The sequence below is a fragment of the Choloepus didactylus genome, chromosome 17 (genome assembly GCF_015220235.1).
Source record: "Choloepus didactylus isolate mChoDid1 chromosome 17, mChoDid1.pri, whole genome shotgun sequence".
Lineage (NCBI taxonomy): Eukaryota > Metazoa > Chordata > Mammalia > Pilosa > Megalonychidae > Choloepus > Choloepus didactylus.
The window spans coordinates 62,627,027-62,642,161 of NC_051323.1; the positions used below are offsets into that span (position 1 = coordinate 62,627,027).

A 15,135-nucleotide genomic window follows, 5' to 3' on the forward strand; every position below is an offset into this window, starting at 1 on the left:
TTAGTAACAGTCATGGGCCACTCCAGTTTTTGCCAAGTTATGAAGTCCCAGTCTTTATCATCTATCTTTACCTCTGGTGTCATACATTCTCCTATCCCACCTCTCTCAGCTTTACTCACAGGCATCTTTGTTTGATGTACTTACAATACTGTGCCCCCATCACACAGTATTATGCTATCTATTTCTGGATCTATACAAACAATCCTGCTAAACATTCTGTAGTCCTTCAGCATCAAATGACGGATCTCTACCTGCTTTCTATCTCCTGGTAGCCTATGTTGTCAGCTTTTAACTCTCAAAGTTTGTTCATTAATGTTTGTTCATATTAATGAGACCATACAGTATCTGTCCTTTTGTTTCTGGCTAACTTCACTCAACATAATGTCCTCAGGGTTCATCCACATTATTATATGATCCATGTCTTTGTTCTGTCTTACAGCTGCATAGTATTCCATCATGTGTATATACCACAGTTTGTCTATCCACTCCTCCGTTGATGGACATTTGGGCTGTTTCCCACTCTTGGCAATCATGAATAATGCTGCATTAAATATCGGTTTACAGATGTCCGTTTGTGTCTTAAGTTTCGTTTCCTCTGAGTATATGCCTAGCAATGAAATAGCTGGGTCATTTGGCAAATCTATACTTAGCTTCCTGAGGAACCTCCACACTGTCTTCAAAAGTGGTTGCACCATTCTGCATTCCCACCAACAATGAATAAGTGTGCCTCTTTCTCCACATCCTCTCCAGCACTTGTCATTTTCTGTTTTTTTGGATAATGGCCATTCTGCTAGGTGTGACATGATATCTCATTGTGGTTTTGATTTGCATTTTCCTAATAGCCAATGAAGTTGAGCATTTTTTCATATGTTTTTGAGCTGTTTGTATTTCCTCTCCAGAAAAGTGTCTGTCCATGTCTTTTGCCCATTTTTAAATTGAATTATTTGTGTTTCTGTTGTTGAGCTGTAGGATCCCTTTATATATTTGGAATATTAAACCCTTATCTGATATGAGGTTTCCAAATATCATCTCTCATTGTGTAGGTGGCCTTTTTACTTTTCTGACAGAGTCTTTTGATGTACAAAAGTGTTTAATTTTGAGGGGATAAAACACTGTTTTTTGGAATCAGAAAAAATGTTATGTTAGCGTTGCTAACTGTTGTATTGAGATATAAGTCATGTACCATGCAATTCATCCATTTAAAGTATATGATTTGATGGTTTTTAGTATATTTATAAAGTTGTGTACCCCTCACCACAGTCAATTTTAGAACATTTTCATTACTCCATAAAGAAACCCCATACACCTTAGCTGTCACCCACTAATTTCCCCATCTTGTCAGTTATTTTACAACATTTATGAGAAAACTTGTTTGCTCTGCTTTTCACCTCAAAAGTTAGGAACATTACATATTTTTAGGTGGGTTCCTCTGCCCCCTTTTTTGACCTCTCATCCATTAATTTGTGTGCTGAGAAATACATTGTTTTTTCTGCTAAGAAATACATATATAAAAGAGCTTGGTTGCTCTATTTTTCACTTCAAAAAGGAATACATCCTTATTATTTTTGGACCTTTCAATGATTAATTTATCAGCTAAGAAATGCATGATTTATTTGTAATGCATTATTTATTTTATGAAATTGCTTTTTTTTTTTTTTTTTTTTTTTTTTTTACAACTCAGCTAATTAGCCTGGGTCTAATATCCTCTCATAATGTCCTCCATTATTTTGTAAATTTTGATGTTTTGATGAATCTCTTTCTTTCCCTTAATCATGTTGGTTGCCCAACTCTGGATCATTTTTAAACCCAGTTATGTATTGTTTGAGGTTTAGAGTCTTGAATGTAAGTCCCATTTCCATGTCCTATTGTTAACATAGTAGTAAGATACCTGCTGTTTATTGAATACTTTACGAAGTTTTGTTATAGATATTATCACATTTAATCCTCACAAGAACCCTATAAGTTAGATAGTGTCTTTGCCTTTTTACAGATGAGGAAAGGAAACTGAGGCCAAGTGAGGGTAAATAACTTGTCCAAGGGCACTGTAAGTGGCAGAGCTGGGATTTGAACTCAGGTCTGTCCAGTTTCAGAAAGCCATAGTCTTAACAGTTGCCTCCATTTTTCTGATATATACTAAGATCTCTTCATTGAGACTCCTCTATCAAACTACCTATCATAAAGTTTAGATAGTTAGATGGATAGATAGATCAATCAGTTCTCTGTTTGCTGTCTCTAAATCATTACTCTGTTTAGGACAAAACAAATAATGAACATAGTAGCAGTGGTATGTACATAAGTTATAAAGATTTGTTGGAATAATGTAATAAGAGCCCCGAGAAGATAGACTAAAGAAGCTTTCTATGTTGCTTTCATGCTTCTGTTAATTTTACTATGCTTTGACAGTTGGGATGAACCAAATCCTTTTAGATGTAAATTAATTTTTCAGTGCTTCATTAATTTATAGTTTTTGATAAAAACTTAGGTTAAAAAATACTGACTTAGTAGTATTTGGGTCATGTTTTCCCAACAGATAAAGAGTTCTATTTGTCTCTTGCGAGGGAAAATCTATGATGCTCTAGATAACCGAACCCTAGCTACCTACAGCTACAAAGAAGCTTTGAAGCTCGATGTCTACTGCTTTGAAGCATTTGATCTTTTAACATCACACCATATGTTGACAGCACAAGAAGGTTTGGAAATTAAGGTGTTTTTATGTTTAGCACAATTAATATTGTTTAGATTTTTTTTTTTTCTGAAATCTATAGAATCAAGGGCAGGCAGTGCGCAGGTTTAAAAAAGACGTATTAACTTCCTTAATGTCTTCAAATATGAAGCACTTGGCAAAATGCAATATTATATAGCACCTCTTGCTATCAGAATCCTTAAGGATTGTGATGTGCTCAGGCTGCCTCTCTGAAAAGTGATTTGTGGTAGTATAAACCAAGATTGTAGTGTAATTTAGTGATTCTTAACCTGCCTGCACTTAAGAATTCCTTAGGCGTTTTAAAATCATTTCAGTGTCTAGGCCCGAACTCCGGATCATTTGAATCAGAATCTCTGGATGTGGGGCCCTGGCATCAGTGTAGTTTAAAGCTTTCCAGATGATGCTAATGCACAACAAGGCTTGAGAACCACTGATCTGGAATGTCTGCGGTGATTTGGAGGTGGATAAACAATCAGAAAATGTGGTTGTTGTATTGATGGGATTCAAACATAGGTGTAGCTTAGTGCAGCAGTTCTCAACCAGGGGCAGCCCTCCCCCCCCCAGTGGACATTTGGCAATGACTGGAGACATTTTGGCTTTCACAACTTGTGGGCTGAGGTGGGGGGAGACTGCTTTTGGTATCTGGGGATAGAGGTCAGAGATGCTGCTAAACAACCTGTTATGCACAGGACATGTCCCTAGAGCAAAGAATTGTCTGGCCCAAAATGTCAGTAGTGCTAAGGTTGAGAAACTATGGCCTAGCAGTTTTTTGATTCTGACTGATGATTAAAGTCACCTGGGAGACTTCTTGGGCCTTCTCCGTAGAAAAGATTTTCAGCCCACCCTCCAGGTGATTCTCCTCATCCAGGTTTGGGGACCATTTTGTTAATTTTCTCTGGTACATTTTGATGTTATTTCCTCTTGTGACTTTGATTTACTTAGACCAAAAACTATGGAATATTTTTAATTGCTGAAGTTTTTTTTTTCTCCCATAAGTATTATGAAAGCATTCTTTTTTTCCTCAACATTTTTAAGAAAAAGAACTTCTTGAATCACTACCTCTTAGCAAGCTGTGTACTGAGGAACAGGAATTGCTACGTTTTCTATTTGAGAACAAATTAAAAAAGGTAAGTAAAAACAAAAGTTAGTGTTAGCTTTATGTAAATATTTTATTTCTTCTATTAAATTTGACCTCTGTTCTTTTACTAATTAATCAAGCATGGTATTTTCCTATTACTAATCTTAAGTTGCTTCTCTCATAGAAGTAGAACTTAGTAATATGACAGGAAGGCTTACTATGTCCATACAATTAAAGTTTTAAAAAAAATAATTCTTACTAATTTAGCACATTTTCAAGAATACAATTAGATTATTTAAAATATATGATGTGATTCTTTAAAAAGCTTCCAAAAGTCTCTGTCTTCTTCCCAAGGACTCCTTATACTAAAGGATTGAATTATCAAGTAAACAGTAAGGTGGCATGAAAATGAAACCTTATGCTTCCTGAACTTCTACTTTGTAAAATACCTCTTACCATGGAATATTGTGATAAAATTGAGAAGAAAATTAAACTTACTGAGAAGAATACTGATGAAATGAGGTTAAAGAACTTTTCAGAGGCTCACACATGTCCTTGTGCAAATCATTTAAACACTTGGGCCAAACACAAATTGGGTCTGCTTTTTTATTTGTTATTGCTCATTTAATTTATGTTTAAATTTCTCTGTGTTTCAGTATAATAAGCCTAGTGAAACTGTCATCCCTGAATCTGTAGATGGCTTGCAAGACAATCTGGATGTGGTAGTATCTTTAGCTGAAAGACATTATTATAACTGTGATTTTAAAATGTGCTACAAACTTACTTCTGTGTAAGTGTTTGCATTTGCTTTTGTGTGGGAACATAAGGACTTCAATTTATCTTTTATTTTTTATTAAAGAATTTGTAGATTTACAGAAAAATCATGCAGAAAATAAAGAATTCCCATATAGCACCCCTCCCCCAACACATACCAGTTTTCCCTTTTATTAACACTTTGCATTAGTGTGGTACCTTTGTTAAAATTGATAAAACAGTATTATTATAATTGTACAATTAACTGTCATCCATAGTTTACATCAGGGTTCCTTCTTTGTGTTGAACAGCCCTATGTTTTGTTTTCTTTTTAATTTTCTAGTAGCATATATACAAACTTGCCCCTTTTAACCATAATTCAAATATATAATTCAGTGGTATTAATTACATTCATACTCTTGTGCTACTATCACCACCATCCATTACCAAAACTTATCCATCACTCCAAACAGAGCATTAACTTCCCATTCCCTATCCCCACTTCTGCCCCTGGCAACTTGTTGTTCTCTTTTCTGACTCTCTGAATTTGCTTCATGTCATTGAGATCTTATAATATTTGTTCTTTTGTGTCTGACTTATTTCACTCAACATGATATCTTCAAAGTTTATCCATGTTGTTGCATGTATCAGAAATTCATTCCTTTTTATGGCTGAAAAAGTTCCGTTGTTAGGGTATACTACATTTTGTTTATCCATTCATCTGTTGTTGGATGCTTGGGTTGGTCTTTGTAGCTGTAGGTAGCTAGGGTTCAGTAATCTAGAGATGAACAGAACTCTTTATCTGTTGGAAAAAATATAAGTCAGATACTACTAAATCAATACTTTTGCCAGGTCATGTGGTAGTTTTATATTTAACTTGCTGAGGAACCACCAAACTCTTTTCCCAGCAGCTGCACCATTTTACATTCCTGTCAATAATGAACAAGTGTTCCTCTTTCTCCACGTCCTCTCCAACACATGTTATTTTCTGGTTTTTAAATAATGTCCATTCTAGTAGGTGTGAATTGATATCTCATTGTGGTTTTGATTTGTATTTCCCCATTAGCTAGTGATGTTGAGCATCTTTTCATGTGCTTTTTGGCCATTTGCGTTTCCTCTTTGGAAAAATGTCTATTCAAGTCTTTTGCCCATTTTTAAATTGGGTTGTTTTTTTTATTGTTGCGTTATAGGATTTCTTTGTATAGTCTGGTATTTAACCCTTACTGGATATGTGGTTTCTAAATATTTTCTCCCAATGCGTAGGCTGCCTTTTTTACTTTCCTGACAAAGTCCTTTGAAGTACAGAAGTTTTTAATTTTGAGATGGTCCCATTTATCGATTTTTGTCTTTCATTGTTTGCGCTTTGAGTGTAAAGTCTAAGAAACCATTAACTACCATAAGATCTTGAAGATGCTTCCCTGCATTCTCTTCTAGTTTTATGTTTCTTGGTTCTTATATTTAGGTCTTTGATCCATTTTGAGTTAATTTTGTATAAACTGGGGTAGGGATCCAACTCCATTCTTTTGCACATGGATATACAGTTTTCCCAGTACTGTTGGTTGAAGAGGCTATGCCTTCTTCATTGAGTAAACTTGACCCCCTTGTCAAAAATCAATTAGCCATAGATGTGAAGGTTTATTTCTAAACTCTCAATTCTGTTGTGTTGTGATAGATGTGTCATGCCAGTACCATGTTGATTTGATTACTTTGCCTTTGTAGTAAATTTTAAAATTGGGAAGTATGAGTCCTTCAACTTCATTTGCTCTTTCAAGGTGATTTTGGCTATCTGGGACCCCTTACTCCTCCGTATAAATTTGATGATCAGCTTTTCCATTTTTGTAAACAATGCAGTTGGAATTTTGATTGGGATAGATTTGAAGCTGTAAATTGCTTTGGGTAGAATTGATATCCTAATGATATTTAGTCTTCTAATACATGAACACAGAATGTTTTTCCATTTATTTAGATCTTTAATATCTCATAGCAATGTTTTGTACTTTTCCATGTATAAATCCTTTACATCCTTGGTTAAATTTATTCCTAGATATTTGATTCTTTTAGTTGGTATTATAAATGGAATGTTTTCTTGATTTCCTCTTCAGATTATTACTATTGTATGAAAGCCCTACTGATATTTGCGTGTTGATCTTGTACCTTGGCACTTTGCTGAATTTGTTTATTACCTCTAGTAGCTTTGTTGTGTTTTTTTCTGGACTTTCTATACACACACTCACGTCATCTGCAAATAGGGAAACTTTTTTTTTTTTATCTTCATTTTATTGAGATATATTCACATACCACGCAGCCATACAAAACAAATCGTACTTTCGATTGTTCACAGTACCATTACATAGTTGTACATTCATCACCTAAATCAATCCCTGACACCTTCATTAGCGCACACCCAAAAATAACAAGAATAATAATTAAAATGAAAAAGAGCAATTGAAGTAAAAAAGAACACTGGGTACCTTTGTCTGTTTGTTTCCTTCCCCTATTTTTCTACTCATCCATCCATAAACTAGACAAAGTGGAGTGTGGTCCTTATGGCTTTCCCAATCCCATTGTCACCCCTCATAAGCTACATTTTTATACAACTGTCTTCGAGATTCATGGGTTCTGGGTTGTAGTTTGATAGTTTCAGGTATCCACCACCAGCTACCCCAATTCTTTAGAACCTAAAAAGAGTTGTCTAAAGTGTGCGTGAGAGTGCCCACCAGAGTGACCTCTCGGCTCCTTTTGGAATCTCTCTGCTACTGAAGCTTATTTCATTTCCTTTCACATCCCCCTTTTGGTCAAGAAGATGTTCTCCGTCCCACGATGCCGGGTCTACATTCCTCCCCAGGAGTCATATTCCACGTTGCCAGGGAGATTCACTCCCCTGGGTGTCTGATCCCACGTAGGGGGGAGGGCAGTGATTTCACCTTTCAAGTTGGGTTAGCCAGAGAGAGAGGGCCACATCTGAGCAACAAAGAGGCATTCGGGAGGAGGCTCTTAGGCACAACCATAGGGAGGCCTAGCCTCTCCTTTGCAGCAACCGTCTTCCCAAGGGTAAAACCTATGGTAGAGGGCTCAACCCATCAAACCACCAGTCCCCTATGTCTGTGGTCATGTTAGCAACCATGGAGGTGGGGTAGGCCAATACCCCTGCATTCTCCACAGGCTCCTCAAGGGGGCACTACATCTTTTTTTCCTTGTTTTTCTTTTTTTTTTTTTTTAACTTTCCCTTCTTTTTTAAATCAACTGTATGAAAAAAAAGTTAAAAAGAAAACAGACATACAATAAAAGAACATTTCAAAGAGACCATAACAAGGGAGTAAGAAAAAGGCAACTAACCTAAGATAACTGCTTAACTTCCAACATGTTCCTACTTTACCCCAAGAAAGTTACCTAATATAGCAACATTTCTGTGAACTTGTTCCTACTATATCCATCAGAAATTAACAGACCATAGTCATTCCTGGGCATCCCCAGAACGTTAAATAGCTTATCTGTTCTTCTTGGATTATTGTTCCCCCTTCCTTAATTGCTCTCTATTGCTAGTTCCCCTACATTCTACATTATAAACCATTTGTTTTACATTTTTCAAAGTTCACATTAGTGGTAGCATATAATATTTCTCTTTTTGTGCCTGGCTTATTTCGCTCAGCATTATGTCTTCAAGGTTCATCCATGTTGTCATATGTTTCACCAGATCGTTCCTTCTTACTGCCGCGTAGTATTCCATCGTGTGTATATACCACATTTTATTTATCCACTCATCTGTTGAAGGACATTTGGGTTGTTTCCATCTCTTGGCAATTGTGAATAATGTTGCTATGAACACTGGCGTGCAGATATCTGTTCGTGTCACTGCTTTCCGATCTTCCGGGTATATACCGAGAAGTGCAATCGCTGGATCGAATGGTAACTCTATATCTAGTTTTCTAAGGAACTGCCAGACTGACTTCCAGAGTGGCTGAACCATTTTACAGTCCCACCAACAATGAATAAGAGTTCCAATTTCTCCACATCCCCTCCAGCATTTGTAGTTTCCTGTTTGTTTAATGGCAGCCATTCTAATTGGTGTGAGATGGTATCTCATTGTGGTCTTAATTTGCATCTCTAATAGCTAGTGAAGCTGAACATTTTTTCATGTGTTTCTTGGCCATTTGTATTTCCTCTTCAGAGAACTGTCTTTTCATATCTTTTGCCCATTTTATAATTGGGCCGTCTATACTATTGTCATTGAGTTGTAGGATTTCTTTATATATGCAAGATATCAGTCTTTTGTCAGATACATGGTTTCCAAAAATTTTTTCCCATTGAGTTGGCTGCCTCTTTACCTTTTTGAGAAATTCCTTTGAGGTGCAGAAACTTCTAAGCTTGAGGAGTTCCCATTTATCTATTTTCTCTTTTGTTGCTTGTGCTTTGGGTGTAAAGTCTAGGAAGTGGCTGCCTAATACAAGGTCTTGAAGATGTTTTCCTATATTATCTTCTAGGAGTTTTATGGTACTTTCTTTTATATTGAGATCTTTGGTCCATTTTGAGTTAATTTTTGTGTAGGGGGTGAGGTAGGGGTCCTCTTTCATTCTTTTGGATATGGATATCCAACTCTCCCAGCCCCATTTGTTGAAAAGACCATTATGACTCAGTTCAGTGACTTTGGGGGCCTTATCAAAGATCAGTTGGCCATAGATCTGAGGGTCTATCTCCGAATTCTCAATTCGATTCCATTGATCTATATGTCTATCTTTCTGCCAGTACCATGCTGTTTTGGCAACTGTGGCTTTATAATAAGCTTCAAAGTCAGGGAGTGTAAGTCCTCCCACTTCGTTTTTCTTTTTTAGAGTGTCTTTAGCAATTCGAGGCATCTTCCCTTTCCAAATAAATTTGATAACTAGCTTTTCCAAGTCTGCAAAGTAGGTTGTTGGAATTTTGATTGGGATTGCATTGAACCTGTAGATGAGTTTGGGTAGAATTGACATCTTAATGACATTTAGTCTTCCTATCCATGAACATGGAATATTTTTCCATCTTTTAAGGTCCCCTTCTATTTCTTTTAGTAGAGTTATGTAGTTTTCTTTGTATAGGTCTTTTACATCTTTGGTTAAGTTTATTCCTAGGTACTTGATTTTTTTAGTTGCTATTGAAAATGGTATCTTTTTCTTGAGTGTCTCTTTAGTTTGTTCATTTCTAGCATATAGAAACATTACTGACTTATGTGCATTAACCTTGTATCCCGCTACTTTGCTAAATTTGTTTATTAGCTCTAGTAGCTGTATCGTCAATTTCTCAGGGTTTTCTAGATATAAGATTATATCATCTGCAAACAATGACAGTTTTACTTCTTCTTTTCCAATTTGGATGCCTTTTATTTCTTTGTCTTGCCGGATTGCCCTGGCTAGCACTTCCAGCACAATGTTGAATAACAGTGGTGACAGCGGGCATCCTTGTCTTGTTCCTGATCTTAGAGGGAAGGCTTTCAGTCTCTCACCATTGAGTACTGTGCTGGCTGTGGGTTTTTCATATATGCTCTTTATCATGTTGAGGAAGTTTCCTTCAATTCCTACCTTTTGAAGTGTTTTTATCAAAAAGGGATGTTGGATTTTGTCAAATGCTTTTCCAGCATCTATTGAGATGATCAATTGATTTTTCCCTTTTGACTTGTTATTGTGTTGTAATACATTGATTGGTTTTCTTATGTTGAACCATCCTTGCATGCCTGGAATGAACCCCACTTGGTCATGGTGTATGATTTTTTTAATGTGTCTTTGGATTCGATTTGCAAGTATTTTGTTGAGGAGTTTTGCATCTATATTCATTAGGGAGATTGGCCGGTAGTTTTCCTTTTTTGTAGCATCTTTGCCTGGTTTTGGTATTAGATTGATGTTAGCTTCATAAAATGAGTTAGGTAGTGTTCCACTTTCTTCAATGTTTTGAAAGAGTTTGAGTAAGATTGGTGTCAGTTCTTTCTGGAAAGTTTGGTAGAATTCCTCTGTGAAGCCATCTGGCCCTGGGCATTTATTTGTGGGAAGATTTTTGATGACTGATTGGATCTCTTTGCTTGTGATGGGTTGGTTGAGGTCTTCTATTTCTTCTCTGGTCAGTCTAGGTTGTTCATATGTTTCCAGGAAATTGTCCATTTCCTCTACATTATCCAGTTTGTTGCCATACAGTTGTTCATAGTATCCTCTTATAATTTTTTTAATTTCTTCAGGATCTGCAGTTATGTCACCTTTTTCATTCATTATTTTGTTTATATGGGTCTTCTCTCTTTTTGATTTTGTCAGTCTAGCTAGGGGCTTGTCAATCTTGTTGATCTTCTCAAAGAACCAACTTTTGGTGATATTTATCCTCTCTATTGTTTTTTTGTTCTCTATGTCATTTATTTCTGCTTTAATCCTTGTTATTTCTTTTCTTGTACTTGGTTTAGGATTGGTTTGCTGTTCATTTTCTAGCTTCTTCAGTTGATCCATTAGTTCTTTGATTTTGGCTCTTTCTTCCTTTTTAATATATGTGTTTAGTGCTATAAATTTCCCCCTTAGCACTGCTTTTGCTGCACCCCATAGGTTTTGGTATGTTGTGTTCTCATTTTCATTCGTCTCTATATATTTAGCAATTTCTCTTGCTGTTTCTTCGTTAACCCAAAATAGGGAAACTTTTACTTCATCCTTTCCAATTTGGATACCTGTTATTTCTTTTTCTTACCTAATTGCTCTGCCTAGAACTTCCAGTACAATGTTGAACAACAGCGATGACAGTGAGTATCCTTGTCTTGCTCTGATCTTAGTTGGAAAGCTTTCAGTCTTTCACCATTGAGTATGATGTGAGTTCTTCATATGTGCCCTTTATCATGTTGAGGAAGATTCTTTCTTCTTCTAGTTTTCTAAGTATTTTTATCAGGAAGTGATGCTGGATTTTGTGAAATGTCTTTTCTGCTGCAACTGAGATGATTATGTTTTTTTTTTCCCCCCTTCATTCTGTTAATGTAGTATATTACATTAATTGATTTCTTATAATGAACCACCCTTGCATACCTGGGATGAATTCCCCTTGACAATAGTGTATCATTCTTTTATACTGCTGTTGAAATAGGTTTGCTAGTATTTTGTTCGGGATTTTAGTGTCTGTGCTCATAAGGAATATTGCTCTGTACTTTTCTTTTCTTGTGGTGGTTTTATCTGGCTTGGGTATTAGGATAATGTTAGCCTCATTGAATGAATTAGGAAGTGTTCCCTCCTCTTCAGTTTTTTTAGAAGAGTTTGAGCAGGTTTGTTGTTAATTCTTCTTGGAAAGTTTGGTAATATTCACCAGTGAAGCCATCTGGTCCCGGGCTTTCCTTTATTGGGAGGTGTTTGATTACTGATTCAGTCACTTTACTTTTTATTGGTCTGTTGAGATCTTCTGTTTCTTCCTTAATCAGAGCAGGTAGTTTAAATGCTTTTGAGAATTTGTCCATTTCATCTAGGTTATCTGATTAGTTGGCTTAGAGTTGTCCATAATATCATATTATAATCCTTTTTATTTCTGTGGGGTTGGTAGCAATGTCCCCCCCCCCCACTTCATTACTGATATTAATTACTTGTGTCCTCTCTCTTTTTCCCTTTGTCAGTCCAGCTAAAGGTTTGTTGAATTTATTGATCGTTTCAAAAAACCCTCTTTTGATTTTGTTGATTCTCACTATCGTTTTTATTCTCTGTTCCATTTACCTCCACTTTAATCTTTGTTATTCCTTCCTTCTACTTGCTTTAGGTTTAGTTTGTGCTGCTTTTTCTAGATCCTCCAGTTGTGAGGTTAGATGTCTGATTTGAGATCTTTCTACTTTTTAATGTAAGCATTTAGAGCATTTTTCTAGATCCTCCAGTCGTGAGGTTAGATTTCTGATTTGAGATCTTTCTTTTTTAATGTATGCTATAAATAATGTGAGGTATAAATTTCCCTCTCAGCACTACCTTTGCTGCAATCCATACATTTATACGTTTATATGTTTCTTTTTCATTTGCCTCAAGATATTTCTTAGTTTCTCTTGTGACTTCTTCTTTGACCAATTAGTTGTTTAAGACTGTGTTGTTTAATTTCCATGTTTTTGAATTTTTCAGTTCTCCCTCTATAATTGATTTCTAGCTTGATTCCCTTATGGTCAGAGAAGGTACATTGTGTGATTTCAGTGTTTTTTTGAATTTATTGAAACTTGTTTTATGATCTAACATATGGTCTATCCTAGAGAATGATCCATGTGCACTAGAGAAGATTGTGTATTCTGCTACTTTTGAGTGAAGTGTTCTATATGTGTTTGTTAGATCTAGCAGGTTTATAGTATCATTCATGTCTTCTATTTCCTTCTCCAACTTCTGTCTAGATGTTCTAGCCAGTAATGAAAATGGTGTATTGAAGTCTCTTACTATTAATGTAGAACTACCTATATCTCTCTTCAAATCTGTCAATATTTGCTTCATATACTTTGGGACTCTCTGGTATGTGTGTATATATGTACATACCTGTTTGTGTGTGTGTGTGTGTGTATATATATATGTATATGTGTGGTGGGGAGGGAGAGATTTTTATGTCTTCTTGGTGAACTGACCCCTTTGTCAGTATATAGTGGCCTTTGTCCCTCATAACAATTTTTGTATTAAAGTCTGTTTTATATGATATTAGTATAGTGGCCCCAACTCTCTTTTGGTTGTCATATTCATGGTTACTTTTTTCCATCCTTCACTTTCAACCTACTTGTGTGTTTGAATTTAAGATGAGTCTCCTGTAAATAGCATATAGTTCGGTTGTGCTTCCCAATCTCTGCCTTTTAGCTGGGGAGTTTAATCCATTTATGCTTAGCAACTACTAATAATGCAGGGCTTTTTTTCTGCCATTTTGCTATTTTGTCTTTGTACATCTTATTCCTTTTTGTTCCTCAATTCTTCTGTTAATGACTAATATTTATTTGATTCTTTGTAGTATACAATTTTGAGTCCCATCTCATTTTTTTCTGTATGTATTTTTCATATTTTTCTTTGCGGTTACCATGGGACTTGAATTTAACATCCTAAATATGTAACAGTCACATTTGGTTTGACACCAACTGAACTTCAATAATTAAGTATAATTACATAGTTCCTATATCCCTCAGTCCCCCACCTTTTTGTTGTACTTGCTACAAATTATATCTGTACATTGTATGTCCCAAACCATTAGACTGGTAAGAAGTAAAAAGTGGAGTTATATACTAAAAAATACAAAACAGTAGTTACCAAAGTTCATTATGTCTTTACACTGCTTGGACCCCCTTCTAATGAACTTTCCTTCCTGTTAGTTCAGTCTGTTTTACCTAACAAATATGCTGACATACTCTCTGAGTAATCTCGTACCAGCCAATCATAATTTAAGTTGCCTTCACTATTTGCGGAATATCAAACAGTATGTTCTCTTTAAGAGCAATTTACAGACATAGATCTATTCATATTTTTAGATTTATTACATTAACTTGGTAAGGGTATATATGTCCCTTTCCCTGATCTTTGATAATTTGCAAGTTTAATAATAGCACTTGGCATATAGTTTCATAAATTCATACTTAAAAATGGAGACTGATAAAAACCTGTAGATAGTGGGCACTCACCCTGACACATTAACTAGCTAAGCACTTCCCACTCCTCCCCCACCGGCTTTGAAGAATGATATGGATGGTTCTACATTAATAGTAGGAGAATTCAATACACCACTTTCATTACTGGCTAGAACATCTAGACAGAAGATCGATAAGGAAATAGATGACATGAATGATACTATAAACCTGCTAGCTCTAATAGACACATATAGAACACTTCATTCAAAAGTAGCAGAATACACACTCTTCTCTAGTCACATGGATCATTCTCTAGGATAGGGGTTGCTTAAATTCCTTGAAATCACAAAATTTTAATTGGCAAATACTTGTGATCTATTTAGTATTTCATAATGTTTTTTTTTACCTTTTAAATAATTGGAGTACATATTTCATATCTTATTCTGTTCATTAAAAAATAAATGTATATGATAATTTCTGTTTTCATTGCTTCCATATAAATCAGAATTTTCCCTTTCATTTATAGCCTAATCCTTGCCTTAGTAGAACTAACCTGAAGATAATTGAGTTAAGAAAGTAAAAAGATAGTGTAACCCACACTATTGTACAAATGATGTAGTGATTATTTAATATAACTAATTATGATGAGTGCTGTTTCATACTGTTTCTAGGGAAGTAATGTGTTGCTTTAACTTTCAGAGTAATGGAAAAAGATCCTTTCCATGCAAATTGTTTACCTGTACACATAGGGACACTGGTGGAGCTGAATAAAGCAAATGGTAAGAGTTGTTTTTAAATTAAAATAATTTTTAAGACATTAAAGTTTTCTGAATTTTTGGGTAATTGAGATTGCAGATAACATAATGGAGTTTTACAGTAAAAGTAACAGTGGAGGGAGAAATGCATATCAAAATGACCAACTGTATTCTGTTGTCCCAACAGAATACTTTATTTCTGAATCCCTGCATCCTGCTTCATTTTCCCAAAAAATAAGTTGTGTTTCAAAGTATATTAGCTTTACAGTAGAGTTTGGGGTGTTAATTTTGCTTTTTTTTT

At 35.4% G+C, this 15,135-nt stretch overlaps 1 protein-coding gene across 5 annotated transcripts in view; it reads left to right on the forward strand.

The window, feature by feature from the left end:
• Positions 1 to 15,135, forward strand: part of CDC16 (cell division cycle 16) — a 62,652-nt gene that overhangs the window by 12,614 nt on the left and 34,903 nt on the right. For all 5 annotated transcript variants that reach the window (XR_005212306.1, XR_005212304.1, XR_005212305.1 and 2 more), the window contains 4 exons: positions 2,531 to 2,690; positions 3,740 to 3,831; positions 4,439 to 4,572; positions 14,779 to 14,858. Coding sequence is in view for 2 of the 5 variants with exons in the window: in XM_037806531.1 (XP_037662459.1) it covers positions 2,531 to 2,690; positions 3,740 to 3,831; positions 4,439 to 4,572; positions 14,779 to 14,858 (466 nt within the window). In the remaining 3 variants the exon portion in view is untranslated. The remainder of the gene's footprint in view (positions 1 to 2,530; positions 2,691 to 3,739; positions 3,832 to 4,438; positions 4,573 to 14,778; positions 14,859 to 15,135) is intronic.